The 14,761-nt window shown below is 38.8% G+C and overlaps 1 protein-coding gene across 8 annotated transcripts in view; it reads right to left on the bottom strand.

The window, feature by feature from the left end:
- The window catches only part of SIPA1L2 (signal induced proliferation associated 1 like 2), a 106,435-nt gene that overhangs the window by 77,978 nt on the left and 13,696 nt on the right, over positions 1-14,761 (bottom strand). For 7 of the 8 annotated variants that reach the window (XM_044420345.1, XM_044420387.1, XM_044420329.1 and 4 more), the window contains exon 2: positions 879-2,568. In XM_044420345.1, the coding sequence (XP_044276280.1) occupies positions 879-2,340 (1,462 nt within the window). In that variant the 5' untranslated portion in view covers positions 2,341-2,568. Of the gene's footprint in view, positions 1-878; positions 13,837-14,761 lie in introns of those variants that run through there. The other variant, XM_044420337.1, reaches the window with a different exon arrangement.

Below are 14,761 nucleotides of genomic sequence, written 5' to 3'. Positions count from 1 at the left end.
TATCATCACACATATATAACATTACTTAAATGTTAGAGATATTCTGCTTTTGTACAACAGTCTCTCCAATGTGTGTGCTATTCTCCATACCAAGAGTGAAAAGGCTCGTGATTCAAACATATTTCATTAACCTTGTAAGTACTAACAGCACTTTGATATTATTGGATAATATTATCAATATTAAACATTCTTACACAATCCATTGGGCAGTTTAACAACTCGTATGATTACATTTATCTCTCATATTTGGTTTGGGAGAGAAATCCTGAAGATGTTTCAATAATGTCAATAATAAACACTTAAGAATATGCCACTGAAAACAACACAGATAATCTCAACAGTTGAATATCCATACTAAACAGTTAAGTACTGTATTTTTCCATCTATAAGACACCCCCATGTATAGGATGCCCCTTACTTTTCATATCCATCTCCAGCGAACAAGCTGCTGCCGTGCGCGGGCATGCCGCCCCCCCACCCGCGTGCGCAGCCACCCCTGCCCGCGCGCACCACTTCACCACCCACCGCCCGCACACCGCCTTCCACCTCTGCCACCACCCTCCCATGCTCACCGCCCCCTCTGCACGCACCAGTCTCCCCCTCAGCACACCTGCAGCCCCCCTGTGTATAAGATGCATCTTCATTTTTAAGTAAATGTTTTTAAGAAAAAGTAGCATCTAATACACGGTAAAATATGGTAGATCTTGTCTTTCATTATATTTGCAGAAGAGCCACAACAATTATGTTCTTTAATGTTCTTGTTTAAAAAAAAAAACCCTATTTTTCTCATGAGATATTTATACTTCTCATAAAGCTATTTAAAAGCTCAGTATTTTTAAACCTTCAGGAATGAAAAGTTCCAGAGGAAAATAGCTTACCTTTTCCATAGAAGAACTTTCTATAGTAATATGCACCAAGATCAATGTGCTCGATGATATAACGTTTTACTTTTTCCCTGTGAATTGGTTGATTCTCTCTGGGTACTTCCAATACAGAAACACCTGCATTTGTGCAATGTGAACTTAGTGAGGATTCAAAGGAGCAGCTATCTCCTGAGGAAAAAGATGCTGAGTTTGCTCTAGAAAGTGCAATCCGCCTGTCACCTTCCCCACCAATTTCGTTCCTGAAATAAGGGCAACTGAGCACTAGATCATTGCTTTTCCCATCACCTTCATCAGCATCTAGATTCTCTTTTGAATTGAGATCCTCTTTACTTCCCAAAGGAGATTCACAGCTTCCAATCTGACCAGCTACCATTGGACTTTGTGATGCAGCAGAAGCCCCTGTAGTTATATTCTTTCTTTTCCCCACATTAATTCTGGTAGCCATTGCTTCATTTATGTTAAATAGAATGCTCTGTACATCATAATGTGCAAAACACTTTTGACAATTCCAAGGGTGAACATTTTTATCGAGTCTACTATCCTCTACTTCACATGAGAATTTCAGAGTTTCATGTTCACTTTTAACAGTTCTCAATTTTCTGAAGAGAGATGTTTCTACAGATTCTGACTTCAGCCGCCATTTGAAGGATTTGTCCCGATCTCTACCAAAAAGCAGGGCACTATCCATGTAGTCCAATCCAGAAATTCTGACAAATTCTCCTCTAGAAATCTGTGCAGCAGCATGGAGACTTGGAGAAATTGTGCGGTCACAGTGGAAAAATTCAGTAAATCCAAATGGTACGTGTGTTTTTTGTTCAAAGTTCTCCACTCTGTAGCCTCGAAGCATTGCAAAAAAATTCTCACCAGACAAACCCTGTCTGTCAATTGATGAAGTACTTCCATATTCCCTATGAAGAGCTGCTCCTGTATTTGGGTTAACAGCATTCTGGTCCAGGACATCCTCTGTGTCAATGTCGCTGATTGTAACATCGCTGTTACTTCTTTGTCTTATAGGGTGAAGACCCCTGTGAGGAGAATGGATAAATATGTCTCCCAATGGATATTTGGCCTCAGCAAACTCCAAGTCAAGATGCTCTTTTTGCTGCCCTTCATTCTGATCACCATTTACTGACCCAGCACTCTCATAACTGGTCTGAGGTCTACTTTCCCATGTAGTTTTGCTTACTTCCTTAACATAATCTTTTTTGGGTGGCCATTCAGATACTCTGGCTCGTACTCCCATTTTAGGCATAGCTGGAGTTCCATTGGCTGGGTTACTATTTTCACCTTTGTTGGTTCCACTTAGAGAAGCAGGAGGGACCATATTACCATTTAAAGCCTTGAATTTTCTGGCAAAGTAGTCATCAGACTGCATAATTCTTGTTGATTCCTTGAATTTTGAGGAAGCTCTACTAGATTTGTGCTTTTCTTCCTGTGAAGACTTCTGATCACTCATATCCAAATAATGGTAAGGGAATGGGTACCCTTATCTTTTTTAATAGTGCTGTTGGTCTAACATTTCCATTTTTTTATAAAATGAAGGATAATAGCTACAGTGTATGTATGTAGCTATTTCAGATTGCCTTTGCAGAGGCTAGTTAGGCAGAATTCAGTTCTGGGTCTACATTTCATAACTTCAGACCAAGAAAAAATTGGGTATTGGTTCACTTTTTATTCCATGTACCTGTACATTAAAAGAATGAAGACAATCAGTATACATTATATCCAACATGTCAAGACTATAATCTTAAATGAGCACAGAAGATTATCAACATCAGACTAGAACTAGCCCACAAGAAAAGCATTTATACAACAAAAAAAACACACACAAGAACTACATTAGGATGTATTTCTGATACAACACAACACACATTCGAAATTACAGACAGGTATAGACAATTAACTTCTATTTCAGTATGCCACAATACTGTTATTTTCTAGTTGTGGTAACCAAGTAATCCTGCTTTGTCTATGCAGCAGTATAAAAATGAAATCACCATCACCATCAACTGCCCAGAGAATTGGAAAGTATAGAAAGATAATAAAAAAAAAGATTAGTCCATTGATCCCCACAGCATATGTATAGCTAGAATTAAACTGGATCACACATCATTTGCAATTTCCAGAGCATAGCAAAGTAAGTTGAAACACTGTTTGGGTTGTCCTAGTACTAGAAAACTAAAAGGAAACACACTCCATTGGCCAGAGGTTTGAAGGCCACTGGAACAATTTGCACTTGAAAAATATCATAATAAAGGGAAAATGAACCTTGCCCATCCATGGCACAAAGGAGTAGTAGCTTCAAAAGAGCATAGGCTTTCCCCATCAGAAAGGACATTTGGCACCAACTGCTAGTTGCACTGGGACTGCAGAACTGAAGGGAAAGAAACTGATTAAACATTTATGAATTGTGTTGGTTTGGGGTGTGTTATTGCACACTATTTTAAGCTGCCTTAAAGAACACTTGACTGAAAAGTGGGAAGTGATTTTTCTAGATACCTATACACACTAACTGAGTTGGCATTCCATTGCCCCAATTTATGTAGAGGTGGAGAACAGAGGTCTGAGTTTGTATAGAAAGATGAGCAAGCTCAGTTCTACAACTAGTGAGAAGCTTGGAAAATACTGCATTCCCTCTAATTTATTGAGGCTAATTATAATCAAACTAAAGAATGTAATTTTCTGGAGGTCAGATCATGATGACAGAACAGAAAGCACTCAGAACCCTGCAATCTTGCAAGAAATGAGTCAATAATTTTTCAAGTGTTATTTCCAAATCTCCCTATACATAATGCTTATTAAAATATCAATCAAATATGTGGTAGGCACAAGTACAATGCCTTGAAAAATAGATTTATTCTGAATTTTGTATCAGTAACTTTATTATTACATTAATTGGCAGATAATGTTCAAGTACAATGTTTCTAAAAGTATATGCTTTTTATAAAAGTAGGACTAACTAGTTGAGCCTTTATAAGTATTGCAATTGAAAAAGAATTATAGAACATGGTTCAATAAAAATGAATCTATTTTATGAACAGATGGCTCAAATAATAAATCAAATTTAAATAAGATTACACTATAATCTTAACAGGTAATTATGAAGAGGGACTTAATAGTCAGCTGTTAAAGATGACAAAAACTCATAAATTTTGATTCTATCATTTTCTTTGCTTCTGGGTTCATTTATGTCTATTTCTTCAAGTGAAAAAGGAAGGATGGGAAACTATAAAAATGATGTTGCAATGCTTCAAAAAGAATGTTTTGTTGTGAATCATGAATCTTCAAATTACAGTTTTGTTAAACACAAAATTCAAGTAGATAAGTTCTAGCTACCTGAACCAAAAGATATAGCTCTTCTCTTTCATACTATGAAAGTACCTTCTTTAACATCAAAAGAAGTTGTGCATAATCCTCAGAAGATTTGGCAGGTTAACCACTCTAACAAAAACAAAAAATAAAAGTATTGAACTTACTTTCAATAAATTATAAATCTCTGCTGAATGACAATGAGTCCACATAGCTTTATGCTTCAAGACTGTATGCATGCTGTTGTTAGTCACGAAGTTGTGTCCAACCCAACGCGACCCCATGGACAACATTCCTCCAGGCCTACTGCCCTGTTAATTGGTTGAGGCATCAACAGTCCATTTCTTAATAAGTTCTAATTACTCTAAAACAATCTTTTTGAATAGGTTACACTAATCATCTCCCACATGTTTCTATGTATTTGTGTATCCACTGGAAATTTGCTTTTGTTCCCATTGCTAATTTTAGAGTTCATGGGATCCACAAAGAAAACAAGAAGCACTATGTTCTATTAAAAACAAAAGGAGTTGCACCTGGTGCAACACAACCAACCTGGCTAGAGTTTCATGTCAGAGATTTGGCTGCTAGTCCTGGGGCAGACAACTTCATGGCCAGAACAGGGAGTTGCAATAATAGTTTTGTTCAAAACATGTACACACATTTAATGGAAAAGCATTCATAGAAATAGTGTCCCTATATGATGCATCCTTTCATATGAGTAGCTGCAAGGGCAGCTACAGTATGCTGCAACTCTAAGCACCTCAACCTAGTGGATGCAATGGCCAAGCATTTACTCAAGCCCAAATTAGGCTTAAGAAGTTTCATGTCATTGTTTCCATCTGTGCAAGGACACCTTACCCAGCTACGGCAGAACCTAGAAGAGTGATACTCAGTGTTCTGAGCTACATAGGAGCCACCTCATAAAATCAGATAATTAGCTCATCTAATTTAGATGTGCCCACACTTACTAGCAGCATAGATGATACTACATCTCTTCCGTTTCCAGACTGGAGATGCCAGGAACTGAACCTGGGACCTATCAAATGCAAACTATTTGCTTCACCACTGAAATATAGTGTTTCCTATTGTAAATTATCATATAGTAGAAGTTTGCTGAATATTAAAGATGAGCCTATTTAACAAGGAAAACATCGTTATCTAATGCCCAAGGCTCTCTCCCATTCCTACTGTTTTTCACTGGGGTGTGTACATGAGCAAGTGTGGATGCATCAGTGCAAATGATTCGCATACCAATTCCTTTCATACCTGGCAAACCAAGAAAGTGTGAGGCTGCAATTTTATTAGCAATAATGCATTTATTTCTCTTCTCTGCCCTGTAATATATAATCAAATTCATCCATTGGCAGCTGCCAGCCAATGGTGAAACGTGGAACTTGGTATCATCATACCTGATTTCCTACACTGAAAACTGGCAGAGCTGAATACTACCCAGATTCTCCACCTTATAGTGCAATCTTATTGAGAGGAGCAGAAATCTTCACACTCAGAAGGTAATACTGATCCAGTGCAGAGTAGAAGGATTGATTGATTTTTCATTTCAATACCACCCCACAGCCAAAGATCTCTGAGAAGTTTGCACAATCCACAAAAATGGATGATAAAAGTACAATGTTGTTGTTGTTGTTAGTCGCGAAGTCATGTCCGACCCATCGCGACCCCATGGACAGCATTCCTCCAGGCCTTCCTGCCCTCCACCATCCTCGGGAGTAAAATCAGAAAAAAATCTAACATTTAAAACAGCTAAAAACAGACAAGGAATACCCAACTCCCGCCCAGCTGCCCAAATGGTCACCTCCCGGCTCCTTCTGCTCTGCATTTTTCTAACATAGATGTTTGTAGCAATCTAGCAGAGGTGTTTTGGAAGGGTAGCTAAAGAGTATGGAGAAACTTCAGGTTATCCTGAAGTTCATATTGTCATATCCTGGCACCCCCAGTCTCTTCTCCTCACCTAAAACACTCCCTTGTGCCCTTTTTGAAAGCTGCATTCTCAATCCACTTTCCCAAGCAATTAGCACAGTTCTTTCCATGCCAGCTATGAGCAGTTGCAGGAGAGAGATCGAACTTTGATTCCCAGCTCTGAGGTCATAGCACAGTCTCCGACCTCAGAGCTAGGAGTCTGAACTATCCTATGCTCCATATACAATGTCAAAGAGGCATATAACTGTTTCCTCCCTGACTTTTCCTCCCTTTCTATTATATCTCAATTAAAATAGAGTTATCATAATAAGTTACTTTTATAATAAAATTATTTTTCAGACTGACAGAAAATGAAAATGAAATAAATGCTCCAGAGTTATATTGCACAGTATTAGCACACATTCACTACATGTCAAATTGTATTAGCATGTAATCCAGATCCAAGATTATCTAGCTAAATATAGAATGGTATAAATTGATTGCTCATAAGACTTAGCTGAGAAATATACAGCTGCTCTATAATCTACACTTCAATGCCTCTCCAGACAAAACTACCAACTGCCAAATGCAATCTAATAATTAGCAAACACCAGATGAAGGACTAGACCATGACATTAGTTTATCTGCTTCACTGGATATCATTTGTTTGGAAACAAGTCTAAAGCCCAGTATAACCTCAGAAATTACAAATAAAAGGTTGCTGAAAAAGTAGCAGCAAGAGAATCCCACCAGTCCCTGAGTTACAAATTCCCTAGTTATGAACAACACATAGTTATGAACAAAATTGCTATAAAGCTTTTTAATTCAAAAAAAATGTGGAAAATCGTCATCTTGTAGAGAGGAAGTGACCATCACCACAAAGAGAGAAGTGAAAGGATAGAAAGGGAAACCTCTAAAGCATGCCCTCCTGTCTCACTGATCCAGAGAGGGAAATCTCTCTGTTATTTACTTGCAAAGAAGAGGAAATGGTAAGCTTGCATGGGGAAAATACAGATATTCAGTTTTTCCTACTTTCATGGGGTCCTGCGGCCCTAATCCCTGTGAATGTGAAGGGCTGACTGTATGTGATTCAATCCAATTTACATACAAATTCAACTTAAGGACAATTTTCCATTTTCTCAGGAATGCAACTTGTTTGTAACCTGGGACCGGGGAATGTTAAATATATTTTAACGTTCTAATCCAAAAATGGGGGAAGAGATTTTTCTATGAAATGTCTACATTTCTCTTGACATGCAAAACCACTTTTATTTAGCACTCTTGGCTATAATGATCCAAAATAATACTAAAGGTATATTTCCAAAATTTTTGTGTCACTACATTTTTTCAAAGGCAGATTTGAAGCAAAGCAACAATTCCTATTACCATCCCACCAGACTAATGTCCAATCAACTGTCAAGTCAGACACTGGGACTAGCTAGTCCCAAGCTTCCCCCTGCCCCGCCCTCACAAAGGCAGACACCTGGGATATTAATGCTAGCGTTTGCATTTAGACCTTACAACTTCAACTGTCTGGATCCTTGGTGGTTAATTATCAGGAGGGTTTGGAATCTTATTTTTCATTTAAGCAATAATCACTAGCAAACCTTCAACTTAGGGTGAAGCTGCTGCCCTCAATACACATAAGCCTTTGAGATTTATGTGCATCCTATGGCCTGAACAAGGTTTGACAGCAGTGATACACTAATTTTTATATAAATGATTGTTTATGGCTATTCAGATAAAGCATGGGAACAGTGAAAGGTAGGGGCCTGAGACACTGACAGATATCAGGGTGTGTCCCAGGTCACTGACTCTTCCACTCCTCAGTCTCAGCCTGACCTTTTCCCCCTCTGAGACATACTTTTTTCTTGCCACACCAACTGCAAAGGGTGGGGGTAGGGGGCTCAACCTTTGGACTCCTAGCTGTAAGATCTCAGGGCTGGGCCAAATAAACCTATGCCCCTCTGAAAATGTTAGCATGTCACAGGTAGCATCCTAAGGAGCCATCCTTAGGGAAGAGCCAGAAGCTTTGCTGAAAGGGAGGGGAAGTTTCAGCTAAGCTATTCTGTAAATAGGTAGAGGGTAGAATCTTCTCCAAAAACTCAGAGATTGCTACTCTAATTGCTATTGTACTGCACCCAGTTACATTTCAATTAAAAAAACCCTTATACTTCTTAAGGTTTCCTGAAAAGCAGGAAATGAGGAAACTGACCTGCTCATAACTCTGTATACTCACACTTTACCTTGATGCTACCCTTACAACAATCCTACAGCTATTTTTTTATTTGTGAGCCGCCCCGAGGCTTTGTTGCAATGGGGGTGGCATAGAAATGTTTTAAATAAATGAATAAATTTTCCTGGCCCTAACCCCTTTCCCTCAACAACCAACCATTTGATTGTTTTCCAGGTTTGCGATTTTTTTTCTGCAGTCTAAAACACTGAAATTTAACACTAAGTTATGGCAGTAAACCCTTTAAATGAAAATATGCTGCAGGGGGTGTCTTGTTGGGGCCTATCTTTTTTGCCTTTGGCCCAGCTGCCTTTGTTTCAGTCCCATAAACATCCCATGATGTTTATGATGTTTTAATTTATTGTTGTAAGCCGCCCCGAGGCTTCGGCGAATGGGGCGGCATAAAAATGTTTTAATTAATTAATAAATAAATAAATAAATAAATAAATAAATTCTAGAAAGCGATCTTGAAGAGCTTCTCTGAAATGGAATGTAGCCCTCATCAGGTTTATTACTCCTTCTTTCTAAGAATGGTATGTGTTTCAAAATTGGCGTGTCTGTCATCTATCTCTTATCCTAGAAAGTTCACTAGTCAGAGGCCACCCTTCCACCCATTTCCTAAATGACCTGACCCTTCACAGCAACTTATGCCCACAGCCAACTTCAGCTCTTTCTACCTTTACTGTATATGCATCTCCTTCCTTCTTCATCTACCTAGCTTTCCTCCTAGTGTCCCTATACATACACTCTCAGCAAGAGTGAAAATTGTCTTATTTTTAGTCCTGCTTTGGCATGTGAGCACAATGTTCTGCCCAATTTCTCATAGTTTTACTGCAAGTGCCTCAGGAGGTCACACAAATCTAAGTTTGGACATTTGGGGCACCTTAACAGGATGCCCATACCGAGCTTTTTTATATATCTATCCCAATTCCTGCATGAAGCAACAAGGCAATACCAGCAACCAACACAGCAGGCATATTCCGTTGTTTCACATTACCTCGTGACTTTGTGAAAATGGACAATTTTTCCAGATTTCCTAAGTGAAGTACTTCACAGTGAAAGGGGGATAAGCTGCCACTAAGATACTGCACATGCTGCCAGTGCCCATTTACTCTCTCCCACCCCCAAAAGCCCATTTCCAAGGTTATTCTTAAAGCCTCAGAGCTACAGCCATTGCAAATCTGCAAGGGCAGGAGGATGGCACTCCAGGTTCAGAGTCTTATCTTCAATCCTGGTGCAAGTTTCTAAGAATGGAGTGGAGACTCTAAATTATTATACAGCTGTCTAGACTATCGTGGGCACAGAACTGCAGCAAGACTCATATTAGTTGTACATAGAATTAGGCCTTAATCGCTCTGTTTCATGATATTGCTGAACAGCTCCTGTAGGTACAGACAATAACACTCAGCTTTAAACCTTGTATATCCAGAACTGAATGCTGAAATTTAGACTTGAATTAGCAGAGAATTCTCTACAGTACTGCATAGAAATTGTGATGACCAGATGGTAATAATCAGATCTTATGTGTAGAAAGCATGAAATACTACTTAACTTGGGCAGTATGTCAGAGTTATAGAACAATTTGTGATGCTGGATTTAGAATTCAAGGGCATTCAAGTAAGGAACCAAAACAAAAAACCAAAACCCCAAGTTGACTATGACACCTATTTCTTTCACAACTAATATTAAGTTCTTTCCTAACAAATACTAATACTTGGGTGAGGAGTTTCATACTATTTAAGCAGCTTGATTAGCAGTTTGAAAAAATAAAGAAAGCAGTTTCAATATACTGGCGTTTCTTTCACTTTGTGTCGCATTAGTTTTCTTGCATTATCAGCAATTTATCAAAATGCACAACTCTCAATATATCAAAAAATGCCTACTGGTTCCTTAACTATCATGCCTGAAATGTAATAATTGTTTAACATTATGAGATTTGGCAATTCTGCCTCATAAAGCTACCGTGCTAGGACATTTACAAGTTGTATGAAAAAGGCAAGCTGCCGAATTAGATTTTAACAAGCATAAAGCTTTACCTTGCCCTTTGGGTATAAAAGGCTATGATCACATTTGAGGATTCTGACTCTATACACACAGAGAAAGACTTGCTAAGTAAGGCTGTTAAACTAGAAGATATGTAATAAGAAAATATGATCTTCCCTTTTAAAAACTGCCATAATAATATGAACTTTTAAAAATTGATTTAATGAAGCAATGAATCTTAGTGCACAATCCAATCTGGATGCCCATAGCCCTCCAAACTTTAAGAATTATGGGCATTCTATGGAGAGTGGAAGGAACATAGATGTGAGTCTCCTCCATGTTTGTCCCACCTTGCAAAATGCTTACACGGGTCAAATTGGCCATCTAAGTGTCACACCTCAGAGCACAAGGGAAGGGGGCTGAGGCACTGTCAATATACTTCACCCTCCCCTCTCCCAAGAATATCTATCTCTTGAGGTCGTTATGCAGACAACACAGTTTTCTGTGCCAGTTGTGAGAGATGGAGGGTGCTCCTTGTTCAGACTCCCAGGCATGATGAGGTTGGAGAACTTTCCTAACCTCGTACCTGGGTCTCCCCAAAATCTTACAGACACCTAGGCTCTGTCTAATATGCACAAGATTGTTCTATTAAATACATACTAAATGTATATTAAATATCTGAAAACTGTATATGTAATAAAGATGACTGAAATAATAGGGGCTATTTTAGTTAACTTCCAACAATCTGAATCAAAGAAGAGCCTTTTTAAACCAAGGTAATCAATTGTCTTTGTGCAGTATATATTTTGATGATACTAAAGTCTGAGATCAGTATTTCATGACATCCTTATTAGAAAAGTTGGGAAATGAAGGTGAATAAGAACACCTGCCATTAAATAGGTCATGACTAAATGAATACAAATAAGTATTTTAATTAAAAATGAAATTATCAAAGACTCTTACCAGTTGACTCTCAAACTGGCAGGAGAAAGATGAAAATATGAATTGAAGCTTATAGTATGACTCTTTGCTGCACAAATGGGCTATGAAAGCAGTTAACCATCACTGAAAGAGTAAAATGGTCTTCTTAGACCCACAGGTGCTCCCATCTACCCTACACACACACATCAGACACTGGGGTATATGTGTTGAAACTAAAGCTAAACTGAAATTAAGATTCTTCTGAAAAACTGAGAATTCTCTCACACAAAGTAAGGAGCAATTTTACAGAACATTCTCCACCATTTACGAGCAGTGCTTCAGTTAGAAGATCCACATGCTTTGACTAGACTCATTAATACAGAGAGTTAAGGACCCAAAATAGATGCACATATTTTTTTGCAGTTAATTTCCCTGAACTATTCTAAAATCAATTTAACCCGCAATACAGCCTAAACACAATGAGCTGATGCCTGTAAAAGAACTTTTCCTTCCGTTTATATAGCAAGCATCCTGTAAATAAACAATTTCCCATTCTCCTAACAGATCGCATTTGTTTACAGGCAGGAAACACAACTGCAGATGCTGCAGTAGCAATGAGAGCAGAAAAGTGCTTCAGTTCCTATCAGGCCAATGTACACTGCTTCATGCTTCAGTGTTTGTTTGTTTGTTTGTTTGTTTGTTTAGAGTTTTTGTATGCTATCCCATCACTTATGGCCTCAGGACGGCTCACATAAATAAATATGTTTGGCATCTTATTTCAGAAAAAGCATGCCAACTGACTGCAATGCATACAAGAAAGCAAAATACTACAGTGGAATGCAGAAACAGAAGGATATACATTAAGTTCGATTTAACCCATCAATTAGCTTATTTCATTTCCAAAAAGAACAAAATATGATCAAAGGACTATACCATTATCCTGCAATTATATAGATGAATTTGGATTAGCTAAACAGTGATATCAAACATCAACATATCCGTTTCATGTACATATCCTGAAGTTATCAAACTGACATAACTATGAGCTCAAAAATCACCATTTGGAAAATTTAAAAAAATTGTTTTGGATGTTCCCCCTGCAATGACTCCTTCTGGCATCCTGCAATCCCAGCATGCCCCAGCTATTCAAGTTGCTCAGGGAATGCCAGGCTTGCAGGATTTTTGTCTGAATATGCACAGAATTGTACTCTAAATGTTTTGTAAGCTACCCAGAGAACCTTCAGGTTATGGAGCACCACAGAGAGGGAATGAAATAAATAAAGGAATAAATAAGGAGTGCTTACCCCTGCACTATTATAGTATAGGCCCCATTTGTGTTGATACGCAAACATTTCACTGCTGACAATTAAGTTGCTTTCATCATATTTTAGATAAAGGATGAGCAACTTGTACTGTAGGTCAAAAAATCTGTAGGACCACAAATCCCATTAGCCCTCACAATTGGCTATGTTGGCTGGATTCCTATTCCTACTCTAAATACTTGACTCTCTGTCAAAGAAATTTATAATCACCAAATACAAATACCAAAAAAAAATCCACCTTGAAAGTTTGGTAATGGAGATAACTGAAACTGAGAATATGATAATGTATAAATAAGCCTGCAGATGCCTTTCATTGAAATGAACTGTTACACTATGGTCAGCAGAAAAAAAATCTGCTGAGGAACTGATGTTCTAAATGACCTTGATCTAGGTGCTCAAGAACCAAACTGCTTTTGTTGGATATAAAGAGAAAGAATAATTCTCCAACTGCAACAGCTTGCAATGAAAATACACAATTCGCAGCTGTTCAGCTACCACCACCTTCCCAAATGAATGCTAAAAAATAACCCCCATGGTTAATGTTATTATTTAAAAAAAAAAAACAGCTGAAATTGTTTGGGAAGTCCCAGCAGCTCCTGCAGCACTACCTTACTGGTATGGCAAACATTTAGCACCGCCAGCAGCAACCTTTCAAGATTCTTATTGGTTCCTTTAGCTCACAATGTGAAACTAGAATTCTGGCTTATAGCAAATTAGGTGCATACTAGTGCATATAACCAGTTTGCTCATATTTTGTTCTTTTCCCCCAGTGTGACAACTAACAAACCAATAATGTTTTCTTTACAACCAGGTTTGTAAAGAGAGAAACAATCCAGAATCCCTAGCTGGTCCCCCATGTTAAACTATTCCTGAATTGTTTGGAGGGCAAGCAGGGAGGAGAAAAGCAGAAGTAAATGGGCTATGTGCACTAGCACAAAGCTACTTCATAATAAGCTAGCATTATCCAGAAACTGAAGCAAATGCTTGTCAAATTACTATGCAATTATGCAACATAACTTACCTAATACGACTTCAAAAATACAAAATGTGTGTGTGCAACTATGTATGCATAGTTTGCAACTATGGGAGGTTTTTGAAGGCCATGCTAAGGAAAATATCTTTAATATGAGTATCTGGAAGATCTAACAATATGTTATTGTTGTTGTTGTTAGTCACGCAGTCATGTCCGACCCATCGCAACTCCATGGACAACGTTCCTCCAGGCCTTCTTGTCCTCCACCATCCCCCGGAGTCCACTGAAGTTCCCACCAACTGTTTCAGTGGCTCCATCTAGCCACCTCATCCTCTGCCGTCCCCGTCTTTTGCCATCTATTGTTCCCAGCATTAGGCTCTTCTCCAGGGAGTCCTTCCTTCTCATTAGGTGACCAAAGTATTTGAGTTTCATCTTCAGTATCTGCCTTCTAAAGAGCAATCAGGATTGATCTCCTCTAGGACTGACCGGTTTGATCGCCTTGCAGTTCAAGGGACTCGCAGGAGTCTCCTCCAGCACCACAATTCAAAGGCCTCAATTCTTCAGTGCTCAGCCTTCCTTATGGTCCAACTTTCACAGCCATACATTGCAACTGGGAAAACCACAGCCTTGACTATACGCACTTTTGTTGGCAGGGTGATGTCTCTGCTTTTTAGTATGCTGTCTAGATTTGCCATAGCTTTCCCCCCGGGAGCAAGCGTCTTTTAATTTCTTGGCTGTAGTCCCCATCTGCAGTGATCTTGGAGCCCAGGAAAATAAAATCTGTCACTACCTCCATTTCTTCCCCATCTATTTGACAGGAAGTGAGAGGACCGGATGCCATGATCTTAGTGTTCTTCATGTTGAGTTTCAAGCCAACTTTTGCAATCTCCTCCTTCACCCGCATCAAGAGGCTCTTTAGTTCCTCTTCACTTTCTGCCATTAGAGTGGTATCATCTGCATATCTGAGGTTGTTGATATTTCTCCCAGCAATCTTAATTCTCACTGGCCCCATCTTTCTCATGATGTGCTCTGCATATAAGTTAAATAGGCAGGGTGACAGTATACGGCCTTGCCAAACTCCTTTCTCAATTTTGAACCAATAAGTGGTTCCGTGTCCAGTTCTCACTGTTGCTTCTTGATCCGCATATAGATTTCTCAAGCGACAAATAAGATGGTCTGGTACTCCCATCTCTTTAAGAACTTGCCACAATTTGTTGTG

The sequence above is a fragment of the Varanus komodoensis genome, unplaced genomic scaffold (genome assembly GCF_004798865.1).
Source record: "Varanus komodoensis strain SLA01 unplaced genomic scaffold, ASM479886v1 scaffold1, whole genome shotgun sequence".
Lineage (NCBI taxonomy): Eukaryota > Metazoa > Chordata > Lepidosauria > Squamata > Varanidae > Varanus > Varanus komodoensis.
This window is presented reverse-complemented; position numbering and strand designations above follow the sequence as displayed.